Source organism: Gossypium hirsutum, chromosome A06 (assembly GCF_007990345.1).
Source record: "Gossypium hirsutum isolate 1008001.06 chromosome A06, Gossypium_hirsutum_v2.1, whole genome shotgun sequence".
Lineage (NCBI taxonomy): Eukaryota > Viridiplantae > Streptophyta > Magnoliopsida > Malvales > Malvaceae > Gossypium > Gossypium hirsutum.
This window is the reverse complement of record NC_053429.1, coordinates 12329317-12349957: the sequence shown is the minus strand read 5'-3', so window position 1 is coordinate 12349957 and position 20641 is coordinate 12329317. Positions and strand designations below refer to the sequence as shown.

At 30.1% G+C, this 20641-nt stretch overlaps 1 protein-coding gene and 1 non-coding gene across 2 annotated transcripts; one reads left to right on the top strand and one right to left on the bottom strand.

The window, feature by feature from the left end:
* Window positions 1-13355: 13355 nt before the first annotated feature.
* On the top strand, window positions 13356-17026 carry LOC107893846 (uncharacterized). Its single transcript, XM_016818951.2, has 6 exons — window positions 13356-13734; window positions 13843-13975; window positions 14263-14366; window positions 14848-14992; window positions 15080-15220; window positions 15326-17026. The coding sequence occupies exons 1-6, from the start codon at window positions 13694-13696 to the stop codon at window positions 16760-16762; spliced, it is 2001 nt and encodes a 666-aa protein (XP_016674440.1). The 5' UTR covers window positions 13356-13693; the 3' UTR covers window positions 16763-17026.
* A 2851-nt stretch (window positions 17027-19877) lies between these two features.
* Window positions 19878-19982, bottom strand: LOC121231222 (small nucleolar RNA R71). Its single transcript, XR_005929288.1, has one exon. It is a non-coding gene; the product is annotated as a small nucleolar RNA R71 (small nucleolar RNA).
* Window positions 19983-20641: the final 659 nt, after the last annotated feature.

The following is a 20641-nucleotide window of genomic DNA, read 5'->3' as shown; positions in this document are numbered from 1 at the left end:
GTGAACTTCACTCTTTTCTTGTTTCAAAAATGATAATCTAGAAGATGGAGAATCATCCGTCTTATTAAAGGAAAATGGGAAGCATGTCAATTGTCACAACCAACCCATTTTAAGCGGTGGCATTTTTAAGTGAAATTCATCAAATTTATTTTCATGAAAAACATTCACATAAATATTACTATCGAAAATTAATGTTTTTAATTAGGTAAAGTTTAATAAGAAGATCAATCATAGATAAAAATTTACTAAGAGCATCGTTTGTTAAAATTTTTGTTTAGGTTGAAGTTTTGGTTTAATGATAACGGAATTTGGAAATTTTGAGATTTTAGTATTAGTTTTGAGAGTAGTTTTTTTTTTAATTTAATCGGATTTAAACTCAGAGCACAAGTTTGTAAAAACTTTTAAACTGATTAGTCTCTTCTCAACTCATTAATAAGAGAATAATGCGCTTTAACGCACTTAAACTCACGTCCTTCTGTATTGACAATAATGTCCATGGCAATCAAGCTAAGACTCAATCGGTATTTTTCATCATATTACTAAATTGACATCTAAAATAACTATAATATTTAATTTAGATTTATTAGTTAAAAATTGATGTAAAATAGAAGTTGTCATAATTATACATTTAAAAATAATTATAATTTAAAAAAATTATGATAATTACACATTTAAAAATAATTATAATTTAGTTTACAGATATTATTTTAAAAAATTTGATGTAAAAATATTTTACTAATTTCAAAATAGAATTATTATTTGAATAAAACTTTCTTTTCGTGAAATTTGAATAAAACTTTAAGCATAAAATGTGAGAAAAAGTTGAGATAATTATAGTTATAATTTAATTTACAATTATTATTTGAAAATAAATATATATTAATATGACATTATTATAAAAATATATTTTTTAAAATTTATGGTAATTTTATTTATATAAAATAGAGTTAAATTGAATAGATTTATAAGCATATTAATTATCACATAACTAGTATTAAAGTTATATACCACTTAAAATTTGATCCTTCAATGAGATAACATCGAATCATATTTGTTTTTACAACAATAGCACCAAAGATGGATAGAATTTTATTTTAATTGATATTGAGGTAATCTATGGTTACGATATTTTTTTAAAATTTTTTTCTAAGTTGATTATACTATGTGAAGTAAGTAATGTTAAATCTGTTATTTATTATTTATTTGGTATAAGTGAAAAATATTTTATAGATTTGCTTTCAAAAAAATTCAATTTCAACAATTATTTTTATCAGTTAGTATTAAATGTGATCATTAATTTAGTGCCTCGTATAATTTCAAAGTTGTATATTATTTTAATAGTTTTATGTATTAATTTAATTTTTTTTATTTAGCATAAATATATATATTTGAAATTATAAAACATATTATTGATAAATTAAAATTGTATAAAATCACGCATGTGACTGTTTATAAGTGTAACTTCTTCAAAAATGAAAAATAAAATGATTATTTTCGGCCTTAAAAGTTAATTATTTACAAAATGAGAAATTTTAAAATATAAATGAAGTTTGATATATGATTAGTAGAAAATTAAGTTATAAATTTTAGTCCATTTCGCAACTAAATTGGCTTATTTTAGAGTAAAAAGTACTAAACTCCATAGTATTTTTAGTATTCTTAGGATATTAGTCATTAGAATAAATTTATCAATTAATCACAAACTTTTGTGTGACGTTTAAAATAACATCACAAAATATTTTATAAATGTGAAAAAAAATAAGTAATCGTCACCTTTAATTATTTGATAGCATCTCTTATATGGCAGAAAATAAATTATTAATTTAGGTTGTTATATGTTTGTCACCAACATTTACCTATCAAAAAGCTTAGTGGGAATTTATTTTTTTGATGTCTCGAGAAAATTGTGATACTTTTTCATCACCAATGTAAATTCATTTTAATGGAATCACTATTGAAAAATTTAATTTCGGGTTGAATTTACTAAATCGAGCTATTTTAAAAAATTAAACCAACAGATTTTTAGGGTGAGAACAAAAATAAAGAGTAAAATTGTTGAGGGACTTATTAATAAAATTAGTAAAATTATTAGAAAAATTAATATTTAGTGCATATAGATTAAATTGTAAATAACTAAACTAGGTGAGATTAAATGAGAGATTAAGCAAGTCATTACTATGTTATTGATATTAACAATTAGCTTAGGGGGAAACCTTAATCTACCCATTAATTCCCACTGGCCATTACAAAACCAAATCTCAACCATTAGATATGCTATAATATTATTTTATAAATAAACATATGTTACGTTAAATAAAAGAAAAGATGATAGAGTTGATTTTCTTCACCTTCATCAGATGGCACTAAAGAAAAAAGGAAAGAAAATTTGCATGCACATTTCTTCCATTTCCTCCATTCGGATATTAAAACCCTAGTGGGTTGAGTATAACAAAATTGCATTTAATGTTTTGATTTTAATGATTTATATGTTGAATGTATGAATCTAAAATTACGTGTTTTTATATATTAATCATGTGTTTATTTTGAGCTTGAGCCTACTAATTTGAGCTATTTATGTCTTTTTATCTTTTAGGGACTAAATTGGAGGCGAAAAGTAAATTCAAGGGAAAAAGCGTCATTTGGAGATTAAATGGGCCAATATGCAACGTGGGACAAATATGGTGCCAAAAGTGCGAACATGGAAGGCACAAGGACTTAAAAGCAAATAGAAGAGATTTTATTTTGGAAGACTCTATTTTATTTTATTCTATTAGGATAATTAATATTAAGATAACTATTAGGATTATTCAAATTTAGGATTTTATTTTAATTATCTTTGTTTATCTTTAATTAAATGTATTTATGTTTTTAAAATTTAAGTTCAATTAGACTATTTCCCTAGCACTATAAATAGAGGGTGAAGTGACTCTATTTGGAGGCATCTTTTTCTGTAAACACTCTCCCCCAAAAGTCTTTTGTTCTTTCATATTTCTTTTCAATAAAATTTCTTTTTCCATATTTTTATTTATTTGCTTTCCCTCCATTATCATGAGCCACTAAAAAACCCTTCTAGCCAAAAGTTGTCAATATTTCCCCAAAAAGGGTTCTTGAGGCCTAGAATCCGTACTTAGCCTTCTCGCCAAGTATTCATCGTTTCTCCGCACTACGAGCTGACGCTTCCGTCCATGGCCCTTAAGAAGTAAGCTTTTCAGCATATGCAAAGGTGGCCGCTTTGTATGTTTTGGAAGGACTGCATAGTCGGTTCGTTAACTTACTGCGTCAGAGGTTGGCGAGCCAAAGAGACAAAATGGCGTGGGATTCGCCATTGAGAAGCGTTGATCTAGCATAGATTACTGGCTAGAGTCAGGTTCCCTAAAAATCGTAAATCTAATATTTGGAGCTGGTGGTCGTAGGCGTCCTCTTCCACTATAACTGGCTTACTTGAGTCGAGAAGGATCATCCAAAAGCCAAGGATTGAGCCTAAGGCGGAATGAGACAACCGGAGGCTGGAACTTTCCCATAAGAATTTCTTTTCTCTTAAAACTCTCTTTATTATTTTTATTATTTTCGTAATCATAATTTCAGTAAACTTTAAATTCTGTTTTTATTTTATTTTCGCTTCCAAAATCAATTCTTAAATTTTGTTTTTTATTTTTTTCAGGAACGCAGGTTTTCTTGGGCACGATTCTGCCCAGGATTTCGAGAGACAAGCATTCGTATAATCCGGTCCCTGAGGATTCGACCCTACTTCCCCTTTACTATTTCTTTTCATTATTTTATAGGGAATAGAATATTTTTGGTGCTCTCAACGACCGCATCATGAATGTATGAATCTAATATTATTTTCATGTTTGAATTATTGTATGTAACTAAAGATGAAGCCAAAACCTCGAAATAAAATGGAAAGGAAAAGGCCATCGACCACTAATTACATTAATTTGTGCTAATATTAATGTTTTTTACGTTAATTTTTTAAGTAGCTAAGCTAAGGAATTAATAGTGGTGATTGTACTTGAGATAAATGGATCACCATGCTTTTATGACATTGAAATTGATTGGTATTTTATTATTTATATGTATATGTGATATTTACCGGGATATCATGACGAAAGTGATAATGATGAAACTTGGATGTGCCCAAATAGAATTTTTAGTATAGTTAGTATGACATGGGATTCGTTTGTTTCGAAGGAAGCATTTTAACACTAATGTGTAATTTATTTTGGCACTTTAGTGCATATTGTAGAGTATTAGGGGATATCAATGCATTTATGCCCCCATTAGCACTTATGTGCATAATATGGAATGTTAGGGGATTAATCTGTAAATTCATACTTGAGTCTACATTTTGTTAATAGAGGCTAAAAAATGACGATGGAATTTGGCAAAATGAAATGGTTCAATGGTGTAATGATTTGCGAATATGAATAGCATAATGACAAATGAGTTTTAATAAGTTAGACACAATTCGTAATGCAAGTTTAAACACCCTTAAGGTGATATGATATAATCGTACAATTGATTAAGTATGCTCAAAGACCAGTCATATGATGATTATAATAACATATTTTTATCTAGTTTATTAATAAAGGTATTGCCATTTTTTATTTCAATCTTTATTCTTATGTTAAAAAAGTTGTATAATGATAAATTCCTAAGAATAATCATACCATTCTTAAATGTTCTAGTAAAGTATTGTCGAAACCTTTTTTTTTTTGAAAAAATGGGGTCGTCAACTTTTTATTTTGAAAACAAACAGGGGAGTCGCCACCAATCTTTTTTGTTTAGGTATGATCGATCACCTTGTAATTTGATTGTTTTAATAAAATGTTTTGTTTTACTAAAACGGCGATTTTGGTCTACGAAATTCAAAAAAAGGGGTTCGAGAGTCGGTTACGTACGAAGAAGGATTAGCACCCTCGTAACGCCCAAAATTGGTACCTAATTGATTAATTAATGTCTTAATGTCGAAAGTTGAAAATCCGTAAAGAATTTAAAAATACGATCCTCCTTTTTATTAATGTTAATTTTACAAAAAAATGTTTGGATAAATCAAAGTAGATGTAAAAGACCTTCTTGTCCCGAAGTAATAAAATATCATATCCAGTATGTTAGGACACAACATTTTACCCTCAAGAATTAGCTTGTCTTTTGATTTTCAAAACTCATGCATTTTAATTTTAAAAGGATATTCGGTCATTTGGGTCAAACGAGAAAAATCGAAACCCAGTACGTTAGGGCACGATCCCTCGAATTTCCAAATACGTAATATTTCCTTTATTAAAGAATCATTTTTTATGAATTTAGGGTGAAAATTGATATAATATTTAAAAGAGGTATGTGAATAAAATATTATGCTAACAAATGACAATAATATGAATGTACTAATAAACGATTCATAGCACATAATGACAATAATCACGTAGCATACATCAATTTAACACTAAGATTAACAATTGGAGAAAAATAAATGAATAATAATAACAATAACAAATAAATAGGCATCAATCAGAAAAAATCAATTTCAAAACCAAATAGAATAAGTGAATAAATAAATAAACACATAAAAAGATATTGAGGAAAATATTTTATGAAATAATGAAAATAAAGGACTAAATTTAAAGAAAAATGAAATAGTTTTAAAATAACAATATATATAGTAACTTAGAGCAAATAATGAATAAAAAAAATTTAAAAAAATATATGACAGAAGAGTTTAAAATAAATATTATATAAAACGATTTAAGATAAAACAATATGAAATTTTAAAACAATAATATATGAAAGAAAATTTAAAACAAGTGATAATAAAAATAATTTAAAATAAATAATATATTAAGAGATTTAAAACAAGTACAAATTTATAAAAAGGGTTGGAATTTTACTAAATAAATAGTAGGAAGACAAATAGATAAATAAATAAAAATAAAGAAAGAAAACAAATAAAATAGCTTGTAAAAAAATAATATAAAATAAAAAATTTGAAAGTAAGAAAATAAATAAAAGAATAAAGAAATGTTAAATAAAAAAATTAAAAAGATAACAAAAATAGTAATAATAATAATAATAAGCTAATAATGATAATAATATAAAAAATAATAATAAGAATAATAATATGTTAATAATAATAGGAATAATAATAAAAGATAATAGTAATAATAATAATAGTAATAATAATAATATTATTATTATTAAAATTAATTACTAATAAAAATAATATTAAAATTAATTAATTTAATGATAAAATAGTTAAAATAGCCAAAAAAGAAAAAGGACTAATTTGAACTTAAAACAGAAATTTTGGTGTGAATTTGAAAATAAAAGAAAAGAAAAGGACCAGATTGAATGCGCGAATAACAAGGAGGGACCAAAACGGGAAATAATTCCCCTCCAAAATGCGCAGCTTCAAGGAGTAATCGAAAACTGAAATAAATTACAGGGCCAAAATTAAAAATTAAAAAAAGACTTGATTGCATGTAATATCCTAAATTAGGGCTTAATCGAAATAGTGGTTTCGTGACCACAAATCCGAGATAGAAATAATTATTTTATAATTATTTTGATGATTATGATATGATTGCATGATTGTGTGAAAATTTCGTGATGAAATTCTATGCCTAAAGTGCTTAAATTGAAAGTAGGGACTAAATTGAATAAGTTGCAAAACTTGCATTCTAGAAGTTTTTAGTATGAAATTGTTTTGGAATATTAATGAGGAGGTCTTAAATAGCAATTTGACCAATTTTAAGTTCATGGACAAAATTAGGACATGGAAGGAATTTTTGGAAAGTTTAGTAGTAAGGGTATTTTGGTCATTTAGTTATTAAAATGAACTAAAAACAAAATTAAAAGCCAATTTTTGTCCATCTTCTTCATTAGGCCGAAATTTCAAAGGTTCTCCATAGTTAGGGTTTGTTTCAAGCTTCCAAGCTCCATAGTAAGTGATTCCAAGCCCCGTTTTTAATGTTCTTTACGTTTTTGGAATCCCGGTAGCTCGATTAAGCTTATGTTAGCAATAATTCAACCTAGGGTTTATATTTGGAAAAATACCCATAGGTGAAATTTGTGTATTTTGATGTTTTATGATAGAATATGGGGTTTTAAATTATGTTAGACAACTTGTGCTACTCGGTTTTGAGTGAAAACGAGTAAAAGGGCTTAATCGGCAAAAATACCTAATAGTCACAAGTATATGTTAGAGTAAGAATTTGATGTTGCCATAGAAGGGAAAAATGATCAGCATGTTATAAAACATAAGAATAAGGAATAAAGTTTAATTCCCGAGCCTAGGGGCAAAAGTGTAATTATGCAAAAGTTTAGGGGCAAAAGTGTAATTTTTCCAAAGTTCGTATTAAATGTTGTTTTGATGAATGTATGTATTAAATAAGATTAATTTGGCATTATAGATCAAGAGAAAAGATTCAAGTCGCGATCGAGGAAAAGAAAAGATTGTAGACTAAATTGCAAAATCTTTATATTTTGGTACCAAGGTAAGTTCATGTGTAAATAATGTAGCATAATTGTTATTTTTAAGTTATTGATGTTAATTATATGATATGCTGATTTTTATTATGAAATATATGCTTTGTGGTTATTTTCGAATAAAATGCAAATTATGTGTATTAATTGTTAAATATAAAGTACTACCGAATATTGGTTTTGGTATTTTACGGAAGATGGCAAGGATATGTGTTCGAGGAAAATCCCGTTTGAACCTTAGGAATAGATTAGGATACAAGTGACATGTCACTAGGATGGTTGAGCATCTGAACTCGTTGAGTTGAGTCCGAGTTCACTTATGGATGCGAATGTCCGAACTCGTTGAGTTGAGTCCAAGTTCGTGAAATGTAACTAGGCATCCGAACTCGTTGAGTTCAGTCCGAGTTCACTTATGGATGCGAACGCCCGAGCTCGTTGAGTTGAGTCCGAGTTCACTTAGGGGCGGGTTACATGATTTCTTGATTACATATGAGGCACTTATGTGCAAATTATCCGTGTATCTGAGTTGTATTCCGATGTGTTCAACGGGTGAAATTTCTAGTGAAATAGAAGAACACTTAAGATGCAAGCGACGTTTTGGTAAGTGTTGTGAAATGGACACTTTGGACAGGTATGTTCTTAACCCTCGGGTTGAAAATAGATACAACAACGATAAGGTGGTAAGATGATGAATGATGTTTAGAAATGTGATATATGTTTTGGTGATACCATGCTAAAGTTGTTTGGTATATTTGTATTGTTATGTTACTTGTTATTTACATATGAACTTACTAAGCATTTATGCTTACTCCCTCCTCTTTATTTACTGTAGTTTTGAACAAGCCAGCTCGGGAATCGGGACAGGTCGAAGGTTCGCTCACACTATCTAAAGGACTTTCATCTGGGTAAATGGCTTGTAAAACTTAAGTATGGCATGTATAGCAATATACCTATTTTGTGTAAATAATTTTATGATATGGCCATGTTTGGTTGAGAAAATGTTTGATATTGATAAGTCATGGTGATGGCTAATTTAGATCATGTTTGATATTATGGAAGTTTAATAGGTTATCTAGTTCATAAAAATTCATGGAAAGATGAAACTTGCCTTAAAACAGAATATTGCTGCAGCAATGACATGAATTTGAAAAATCACTAAAAATAGTATAAATGGAACCAAATGATGAGTAATTTATGAAATTTAAGCTTAATGAGTCTATTTTCATGTGGATTGAACAAAACAGGTATATAAATTATATTTTATGAGATATTTGAAACCTTGTGAAACAAGGCCAGAGTGATTTCTGGATCCCCTGTTCTGACTTTAAAAATTCATAATAAATTTTCAAAAATTAATTATAAGTTTTTCTTTATATGTACAGATTCCTTATTGAGTCTAGTTTTAAGAGAAACAAACCTCATAGTCATTGAAATTCTGTATAGAGAGATATCTGATTCGTCATACACAGAGGTCAGAGCAGTCGAACCCTGAAACATGGGAGACTTTAACTAATAAACTATACTAATTGGCCCAACCAAAAATTCTAAAAAAAATTATTAAATAGATATATGAGTCTAGATTTAGGGAAAATTTACGGATCTTTATTTCGAGTTTAGTAACTCGAGATATGATTTTTCTTGTAACTGTGACACGGGTAGCTAGAAAGCTGTGAATGTAGAAAAAAATGATTTGAAGTTCTTAATTTGATAAATTATGTTCGGTAACCCCTCAATTTCGACTCCGTCGATGGTTTCGGGCGTGGAGGCGTTACATTGCAAGCGGATAAAAGGCAAAAGGACTAAACTGGCAAATAGCCCATTAATAAAAAACAAGCAGATCCTCTGGATGGGTCGGGTCAGTGTGCGGGTAAGGCTCAAAACGACGCCGTTTTGGTGCCTAGGGAAATAGGCCAAAACAACGTCGTTTTGGAACCCCTATATAAGTCAAATTTAAAATAAAAAATAAAAAAATATTTTATTTCTCTTTTTAAAAAAAACTTCTCAAAAACTCTCTCAACTCTTTCCCTCCCCTCTCAGTCCGGCCATGGCTCCGGCGCCGGACCAATGTGGAGGCCGCCGGTCGCTGGCGACGGCGTCGCCATCCTCAGTGCCCGTAAGATAAAAAGTCCCATTTTTGGGTTTTTTGACTTCCTGGACTCAAAAAACGTCGTTTTTCATCAGAAACGACGAACCTCGGCCTCCCAAGGCGGCGCACGCACAAGGAATGTAAGATCTCAACTCCCTTTTCCTTTTCTTTTCTTTTTCTTTTTGTTTATTTTAAAAAAATAGAAACAAAAATAGAAGGCACGAAATAACGAAAAAAATGCCGAAATAAAAATGGAGACCTTTTCAAGCTTTTTCTCTGCTTTTTGATTCTATTACATGTGTATTCGTCTCTTAAAAAAAATTACATTCATGTCTTTGTGGCTTTTTATAGCCTAAAAAAATACAAAAATTTTGCTTGTTTTTCGTTGCTATTGCCTATTTGCTGCTGTTGTGTGTTTGTCCTTTCTGCAGGTACGGAGGAGGACGTGGATGTACGAGCGTGGGTGGAGTAGAGGGTGCGGCGGCTAGGGCAAAGAGGCTAGGGTTTTTTTGTGCTAAAAATGTTTATAGTTTTGGGCCATTTGGGTCTCTTAGGGTTTTTAAGAAATTTGGGTTTCTATTTTTTTTGAGGGGGGGCTTGTAATGGGTTTAATTGATTTTGGCCTGATGTAAATGGACTTTGACTTGGACCGTTTAATTTATTTGGTTTTATTTATAAATTGGGCCAGGTCGAAATTGGCCTATTACAAGTATTATTGTGGGCTTGGACATTGAGACTAATATGTGCTTGATTGATGACAAGTGTAACGACCCGATATTTAGGGGTGACAGAAAGTGTAGTTTTGAGACTCCATTTCCATAAATCGAGCCCGTGAATATTTTCATAAAATAGTTATGGAGTTATAATAGAGGCAAACTAAATTTTAGATAAGTAATTTTCATGAAATTAGGAGTTATTGAAGTACAATGACTAAATCGCGTTAGAGCCAAAAGTTGAATTATAGATTAAAATAAATTAAAGGGACTAAAGTAGTAAATATATACTTATTTTATGTTGTAGTGGAAGGTCATTAATGATATATATATATATGTTATAATAACAAATAAATGGAAAACAAAATGAAAGAAATATAAAGGAAAGTAGTATGAAAGAGAATGTTTCAATTCTCTTTTGCGTGCATTTCGAAACCATAGGGAGAAGAAAGAAAGCTTGGACGGACATAAGGATTTTTAAGTTTTCAAGCTTTAATTAGTTAGTCAATTTAGTCTCTTTTCTTGTAATTTTTACGTTTTCGGAATCTCGGCACTTAGAGCTAGCCGACCCATGTTATAATTAGTATTGTTCAAGATTGATAATGTTGCCGTTGTTAAGTAATTAAAGCACTAAGGGTTTATTTGATAGATTTTAAAGTTTGAGGTGAAAAAGGACTAAATAGTAAAATTAATTGTTGATTTTGAGCAATAGGGACTAAATTGTGAAAAATTCTAAATTTAGGGGTAGAATTGAAAATAGGGAGCTAAATTTGGCCTAGAGTGAAATTAGTATAAAAGTTCGAGGTTGAATGTAAAGATTTAATTAGTCTCGGTTTAGAGACTAAATTAAAGATTAAGCAAAATGTGGTATAAATTTAAAATTTGATGAGAATTGAGTTGTGTATTATTAATCTATTTTAATTATTTTATTCTATAGCAAATGTCGTTCCAGATTCCTCGAGTAAGAAGGGAAAAGGCAAGATCAACGTCGAGTAGCTCGGAATATATAATTTGTATTCTATAATCCGAACTAAACTATAATTTGTTGTATATTGATATATTTTCATGGTAAGCATTAAGGTGAGATTTGTGATTTGATTAGATTATTAGAATCGATTGTTAGTTATGAAAGCAAATGATACATAATTGAAAAGTATGTGTATTTTTATATATGTGTGAGTTGGAAATATATATGTATAATTATATATATTGTATAAATGTGAATTTGATACATTGGCTGAAATTGAAGAACAAATAAAAATTTTATTAACTTTTTCGGACTAAGTTGGATATAGATGGCATGCCTTAGGATAGGAAAAGTTCAGGGATTACTTCGACTTCGAGTCGATGAGGCACTGGGTGCGAAACCCGTGTGTTGGTTGGATCTTCGTATCCGTCCGAGTTCGAATCGTGTTAATAAGGAAATAAATATGAATTATGAAATTTAAATATGTGAAATGAAATGTAATATGTGAAATGGATTGGAATGAAATGAAATTTTGGATTGAGCCATAAACATTGATTTAACTAAGTCATATCTTACCATCCACCCAAACTGGCCCTCAATCTATTGTTTTTCTTTTAATTTAGAAAAAAATATCATTGAAAATGACAATCTAAATTCACTTTTTAACTTTTTTAGTTGCTTTACAATTATGATAATATTTGGGTGTCGTGTAAAGCTGTTGGTGATAGAATCTCTGACTTATTAACTAATCCCAACATGTTAAAGTCATTTTTAATAACATGGGCTCCTTTGACTAACCCCTCTTCTCCCTCCCTTTGAAAATCACAATCTAAAACTCACTTTTTAATATTTTATTTTTAAAAATATACCATGCTTGATGCCAAGCTTTTCATTTTCTTTTTCTTTTTTTTTTATGAACTTGACGCTAAGTCTTTTCTTGCTTTGAAAAAGAAAACAAATATTTTATTCTATTTTGAGTTAATATATTATTTAATATTTAAATTTGATTTTAAAGTTTAATTTAATATTGAGAATAATTATAATGGATAAATATTTAACACAAGTATTTTTTTTTAAAAAAACATAGATATTTAATTGAAAAAATTAAATATTAAAATTAAATTCAGGTTTTAAATTAGAATAAAAAATGGAACTGTTAAAATCAAATTCAACCACCAAATATTATATTAACCTTTTATTTGTATTTCATAAAAAAATAAGAATAAAAAAGAATTACATTTCTTTAAATAGTAATGGTATAAACCACTCGTTCAACTAATATCCATGAATTACAATTCTTAATCAATTCTCTATAAATAAATAAATAACAATTTTCTCGTTCAGTTTTGTAACACTAATTCATATTCTACAAACAACATTTGGCAGGTTGATTCGTTGGGTAAGAAAATAATTAAATTAGTTGTAATAATATATCTACCCCATCCTTATTGTCAATCACAGCGGATTTGAGCCGGCAACAAGCTAAAACTTCATTTTATTTTTTTAAATTTTTATGATCATATAATAATGATGTTTATAAGAAAAACTATTTATATGAATCCAATTGATAAAGGTAGGTTAAAAACTATGCTTTTTATAAATCGTGATAAAATATTTAATTTTATAAACATAAGCTTAACAATGTTAATCAGCACATGAGTTCCGTATATTAATCTAATAATTATTAGAGTATTCACCACTCAAATTACGTTAATTGCAATACTGTTAAAATTTTATCTTCTTCTTTTTAATTCATAAAATACTTGTTAATAAACACATATTAATATTTATTGAATTATAAAATACTTCCAGTTAAAACAGTTAATAACGTCCGTTTCATTCTCCTTGGACACAAACGAAGACCCCCGAAAATTTGTCCAAAAGTCACTCGTCATCATAAAACATTAATTAATGAGTTTTAAGCATTTTATTAATAACCTTAATTTTGCGATCCAGCTCATCAGATTCCCTCCAATCACGATTCCCTTAACCTAAGAGAAAAGATAACGCTCCCATCATACCGTCCATTTTCTCCACCCACTGCCCTCATCTAACGGTCAAGATCAATCCTACCTACCGCTTTATCCGTACCAAATCAATAGCTTTTCTACTTTACTAAATTACCCTTCTAACGTTTAAATGATCGACCGGTTGAGAGTTCCATTCATTCAATGGAAACAGTAATGCTATGATCGTAAATCAACATGGTGCCCGTGTTTTTAGTTCACTGCTGGAAAAAACCTGTAAATTAGTGCTTCTCAAGGAAATAAAATAAAATTCAGGGTGTCCGAGAAACGGCAGTGAAGAAGCTTTAAACAAAGAGCCTTTTCTCTTCTTCGTTAATGGCAGATCTTTCGTTTTCTTGATTTGCATTTTGAGTTTACGGCCTCGTTAGTGACTTAACTGAGTTTAATTGTTCTGCTGAGTTGAATTAGGAAGTCATCGGAGATGCTGGACGGAATCTGGGGCCGTGGTTTTGCCTCCAAATGGTTTATATTTTCTATTACAATAGATGCATTATGCTTGTTCTCTTTTTTCCTTTTTTTTATAAAAAAAATAAATTGACGATAAATTTTTTCCTCTCGCTTTTCTTGCAGTAAGTCATTGATAAAACTGATAAAGAGTCGGATCGATGTAATAAGGAGGAAGAGGAGTGCGACGCTTAAGTTTTTGAAGAAAGACATAGCTGATCTGCTCGCTAATGGCCTTGATATTAATGCTTATGGCAGGGTAATTTCTTTTAAAAATTATTATTCCTATTTTTAATCCTTTTATTCGGTGTTGAAATTATAGGAAAAGAGGTCAAATTCAAAAAACCGACTTAAATGTATCTTTTTTTTCCTTTAATTTTTAGAATGTTTAATAGCGGAAGACGAAGGTTTGAAATTTGTATATATATTGACTGACTTGTTTGAATATTTCAAAATGTTAGTTTTTTTTTTTTTAATAAAATGAATATTTATTGACGTGAAATTAAAATGAATTTTGTGTTAAATTTTTGAGAGGTGATGCAACAGGTGGAAGGATATATAGCTGAATTGGTCCTTTCCTCTTGCTACGATTTTGTTGAGAAATGCTGCGAGTTCGTGTCGAAGCATGTTTCACTTATGCAAAAACTGAGGTATATGTGGCTGTATTATCTATTTCACTTTGGTAGACTATATGTTTACATTGTCTCTGTAATGAATGAGGCTGAAATTGAAAAGGAAGTCTGAATAAGATTAGCATTCAACTACGCTGCAAAATACAGAAGAGTAGCAAGGAACTAGGTTTTATCATCTAATTGCTAAATTATAAAATTTTAAGTTTATGCTGGGGAAGACATATGAGCATATTAGCATATGCCAGATAGTATATTCGAACTATGCTTCAGCATTGAAGGTTTTCCAGCTTTCAGGGGACATAAGATGATGGGTTGTAGCAAGGAACTAGGTTTTATAGGCAATGGTAATATTATAGAATTTTAAGTTTATGTTGGGGAAGAGTAGAAGACATATGAGCATATTAGCACAGATGGCGGAGGGACCTTGAACTTTTTTCCTTGAAATTATCATTAATAAGCAGATAAAAACAGTTGCTTATACTTGTCAATCAATGCACAGTGACTGCCCTGAAGATTGCAGGGAAGCTGTTTCATCTCTGATGTTTGCAGCTGCAAGATTCTCTGATTTGCCAGAGTTACGCGATCTTAGGCAAATATTTCATGAAAGATATGGAAATTCCCTGGAATTATTTGTCAATAAGCAGGTAATTTCTGATAATCTGCTATAAAAGAGATTAATCTATGGTCCCATCACTGCTTTCTATGACCAACATCATAAAATTTGATGATAGCTTGTCGAGAATTCAGCTTCAAATTCTTTCACAATGGAGAAGAAAGTCAAGGTAATGCATGATATAGCATCAGAGTTTTCCATAAAATGGGACTCTGAAGCTTTTCAGCGAAGAATGTCTAAACCTACTGTGATTCCACAGGTATGCTTCATTTGTTTGGTCTTTACTTTGTAAGTATTCTTCTCGAGGTTATCCATACCGTATCCTCACAGAGGAACTCTTGTGATCTCTGTAATTGTTCCATAGGACCAACCTAAAAGTTATGGGTCTTCCCATGTCAATGGTCATAATCATAAATCAAAAGATGGAAGAAGTGCTGGTTCACAAGACGATAGAGTTAAAGTTTTGTCTAAAGAAAAACACGAAGTAGGTAAGGGTGAGCGTAGACGGGGCAACTGCAAGGAGGATAATGTCTCAAAAAGGGATGAGATCATCTTTCCACCTAAACAGGAATTTGCTGTTGAGGGGTATCATGGCAGGGAGCAAGCTTCTGCAAGGAAGAATGATCTCAACATTCCATCATGGCAAAAACAGGAAGTCTCTGCTGGTAAGGTTGAATTTTGGAATGGGAAGGATGATGTTGCCTTCAAAACAGCAAGATTGAGCAGTTCTTCTCATGGAAAAATAATGGAAAGAGCTGATGATGGAGCCAAATTACAAGATGGTAGGCAGAATGGTACGCCTAGATTATATAACCAAGATGTTCTACTTGAGAGAAAGCATGATCTAAATCCTAGTTATGCAGCTTCATGGTCAAAGGGTGAGGAATTCGCTGCTGATAACTCTGGTCACCAGTATGGTTTTCCAAATGCGACAAGAAAAACTGATGAAGAAGATGAACCGAAGTGGAAGTCCCACTTTAAGAGTGGTATCCCTCCTCCTTATGTTAAACCAAGTACCAAACCAAAGGATCACAGGCATGATGCCAATGTGGGATCTTCACTTGCTGGTTTTGACAGCAATGGGGTGTCCGATGATCCTTTGACACATGAAAGGGCGTATGTGGTTAATAGGACAGATAAGTACAAGGAAGGGTTAGATCATCCTGGTAAAGAAGAGCAGATAATTCCGCCTCTTAGAGTGAATAGTCATGATCGTGATCGTGAGAAAGATTATTACTATAATCATGATGCAAGTGATGCCCCTGTACCAAGACGAAGATCATCGAGAAGGCGACATTCGAAATCAACTTCTGGTCTTACTGAAGTTGATAATGCTGAAGATACTGAATCTGCAAGGAGAAAACACAGAAGCAGGAGAAGAGATGACTCAAGACGAGGTCTGCAAATTTTATTCGATGATGAGCAGCATAAAGATGATGAGGAGGAAAGGATAATTGACAAGCTGTTGATACATTACAGTAAGAAACCGCCATCTGGTGAAGAGGGAAAGATAAGAAGAAAGTCTAAAAGTCGTCATGCACATCCTATGGGAAGTGATGTGGGTGAAGCTCCTCAGAAATCAAGTAGGGATACATCCGATGATATGTCCGAGACCATTTCCCGTCCAGCCCGATCAATATCTCTCCCTCCTGCACAAACAGCTGAATCAAAAGGAACCAAAGTTTATGCTCGTGCTAGCTCATTCGAGTCTGATAGGTCGAGTGCAGCCCAGCATGTGCATCCAAAATTACCAGATTATGATGATTTGGCCGCTCACTTTGCAGCAATGAAAGGGAGATAAAGCTTTGGACCTTACTGTGTCATTTTTTTCTCCGATCACTATTGCATTGCTTCTATCTTAAAACTTCATTTATTTGCTTAGCTGAGTTGGCGCTGCTGCTGTCTTCTAGTACCCCTGCCTGCATATTGTTGGTCCATCGCTTGCCATTGCTATTGCTTGGTAGTTTGAGCATATTTTCTTCTGTGTTTATAGCACTTTTATTACTACTTCTATGACCAACGGCTGTAACTAGCATTTATATACTTGCTGATTCTTTTTATTTTACATGATTAAGGTGGTAATTGTGGGCTCATGCTGCAGGACTCGAGTTCCATTGAGGTTTACTTTTAAAGTGAGTACACGATTCTCGTTTTTAGGGATTTTTAGGTTCAATTGCCTAAAAATCATGTCTTGCTTACCAAGTAAAAATTTAGATCGATCGACACCTAAAGAATATACTTTAGAAAATGCAAAAATAAATAAATAAATAAATAAAAACTCAGCACTCAATTGAGTTATCACCATTAATTAAAATAATCAATTAAATTATTTTCTTTAACGATTTTTATGATTGATTACATTGACCTTTAAATAAATTGATGGATCATTCTAATTGTGATACCTGATAAATTTTGTTTTAATCTAATATTTTTCATAAAAATGATAAAAAAATCATAAAAATCATAAATATTAAATATTAAAATTGATATAAATTTATTAAAATTTTATATTATAAAACTTTATAAGTATTATAAAAATCTAAAAAAAGTTATTCATATATAATTAGTAAAACTTATTTAAAATATTTAAAAATTAAAAAAAAACTTATGAGAGTTCTAATTATCGGTTTGCATGTTTAACTAATTCATCTCCTTCAATTAAATAATACATAAAAAAATCACTTGAACCCTTTGGTTCTTAGGTCAACCGGTCTAATATTTTTCTTTGAACCTATACCTTTTTTATTTCAATCTAATTAGTCCAATCGATTGATCCGATCCAATTCAAGTCCTTATGTTTTTTTAATAATTTTTTATAAATTTATATCAATTTTCATACTTCTAATATTTTTTATAATTTTTATGATTTGTATAGTTTTAAAATAGGTTTTATAAAATTTTAAATATGTTTTATTAATAATTTATTAGATTTTTTATATTTTATAATTTTATATCAATTTTCATATTTTTTAAGATTTAATAATTTTTATATTTTTTCAAATTTTCAAAAATTTTTAATCCCTTATAATTTCTTATGATTTTTTAATATTTTTTATGAAAAAATATTATATTAAATTATAAGTTTTCATATGTTACCATCTGATTGAGTCGTTAATATATTTTAACAAGGCAACGTAGTTAATGATGAAAACCATTAGCAGAGAAATTTAATTGATTATTTTAATTATTGACAATAATTTTATTGATTTTTAAAAGCTTTTTTTTACATGTAAGTCTACACTTAAAAAGTTACTATCTATTTGGTTAAGTGGTATGGGTTTGTCTTGTCATAGTAATCTGTGCGTTTGGTTTGTCAGATTGGCCATTTGACGAAGTCATCATTCAAACGTTATTACTAACAACACCGAATGCCAATTCAATAGAGTATTCTTATCTCTTAGAATTGGCTATTCTGTTACACGGAATAGAAAAAATAAAAAAATTCGTAAAATTATCCTTAACAAATAACAACTTTTGAAAGAAGAATTATTCCAATTGGAAATCCATGAACAACGACAAACAAAATCAATTATGAATCCTAGGATGAATTCTTGATTTCTAGTTTCATGCAATAAAACATTAGTTTCTTTGTTTTCAATTATGAATGCTTAATTATTCTTGAGTTGATAATTCTAGAGTGTTAATCCATGTTTGATGTGCATAAGTCTGAGGTTGAATATACTCTTCTTATGATTAGATCTTGCATAATTCAATCGAGTTGCATGCAATTCTAGAAATAGGACAACATAAATCTACCGGATTAGAGTCAAATCTAATAGGGAGTCCATATAGTGAATTAATGCAATAATAAGGATTTTAATTAGAAAGAAAATTCAATTAATCAACCTAGAGTTAATTGCTCTTATGCTCGAAAGAAATATTAGCATAAATTAGGGATTTCTACAGATCAAAGAGCTAAAAAAAATAAAGAAATTGCATAAATTAGATTGAGAATGATAAATGAATTTAGGAAGATTCTTATTTAGGAATTTTTTTGTCACTTAGTTGATACTTGATTATTTTTTTTGTTTTATCCTCTGATGCATTCATTAGTTAATTTAGATAGTTTATTTTATTTTTAATCAATCCTTTGAATTATTAGGTTAAATAATAGAAATGTGATAATTACTAGTAATTGTAGTCATCGAGGGAACAATATCTATGCTCACCATAGTTATACTATTAATTGATAAATGTACTTGCCTTAATCAATTTATTAGTTAGTTTAGTGGACGTCAAGTTTTTGGCATCATTGTCGGGAGACTAGGATATTACAAAAATCTTATTTATGTTAATTTAACCATTTTTATTTTATTTTGTTTTTTTTAATTTAATTTTGATATATTAATTTGCTTTCATTTGGTTTGTGAAAGGTTCTTTTAGTTTATGACTTGAGGCAACTCATTGAACCAATAATTTTTTATAGTGTGCTTGAAAGAACTATTTGTAGAAATCAAAGAGAGGTTAGAGAAGTAAGACAAGATCAACATCGGACTATTATAGGCAATCAAGAGGAAGAAGACAATATTGAAGAAATTGTCAATCCTCTATTGACTGTGTATGACTACACCATGCCAACTCTTAACTAAGGTTAAATCTAGTATCATTAGACCGAATATTGCTGCAAATAACTTTGAGATCAAACCGAATACAATTCAGATGGTGCAACAGTATGTCCAATGTGATGGGTTTTAAGATGAAGATCCAAATGCTCATCTAGCAAATTCTTAAAGATATGTGATACTTTCAAGATCAATGGTGCTTCTGGTGATGCCATACGTCTAAGGTTGTTCCCATTTTCTTTAAAGAATAGAGCAAAGTAGTGGTTGAATTCACTTTCACGAGGTTCTATCACTACTTAGGTTCAGATGACAGAGAATCTCTTGTTAGAGTATTTTCCACCAACCAAGATAGCCAAGTTGAGGAATGATATCTCTTCTTTTGCCCAATTTGATCTTGAGTCACTTTATAGCGCATGAGAGATTTAAGGATCTTTTAAAAAGACGCCCTCATCATGGTTTACTGTTCTGGCTACAAGTTCAAACATTTTATAATTGTTTAAATCCATCAATTAGGCAAATAATTGATGCAATAGCTAAGGGGACACTAAATAACAAAACACCTGAAGCATCTCAAGAGTTTATTGAGGAGATAGCACTGAATAATCATCAATGGTAAATCACAAGAGCAAAGCTTACCAAGGCAACTGGTGTTTATGATGTAGATGCAATTACTATGTTGGCAAGTCAGGTTGAAGCTCTTGGTAGAAAAATAGATGGTTTGAGTTTAGAGAAGCAGGTGACTCTTATGATGCAATGTGATGTGACTAGAGCGGGTATGATTAGTCAAGAATGCTTACTTTTGAAGTTTATGAGTAATAATTCCAAACCTTATAATAACCCTTATAACAATACCTATAACTCAATATGAAAGAATCATCCAAGCTTCTCTTAGGGTGGTCAAAGGAATCAAATATCACAATCCCCCTAGGCTTTTAGCAACTTCACCAGCAAAAGAAGAAGTTAGATCTTGTTTAAATTCATTTTAGTTTCTAAAACTAAATTTAGAACACTGAAGCAACTTTGAGGAATCAGCAGGTATCTATTCAGGGTTTTGAGAATTAGATTGGTTAATTTTCTAAATTAGTTTCAGAAAGACTCTAAGGTAGTTTACTTGGTAG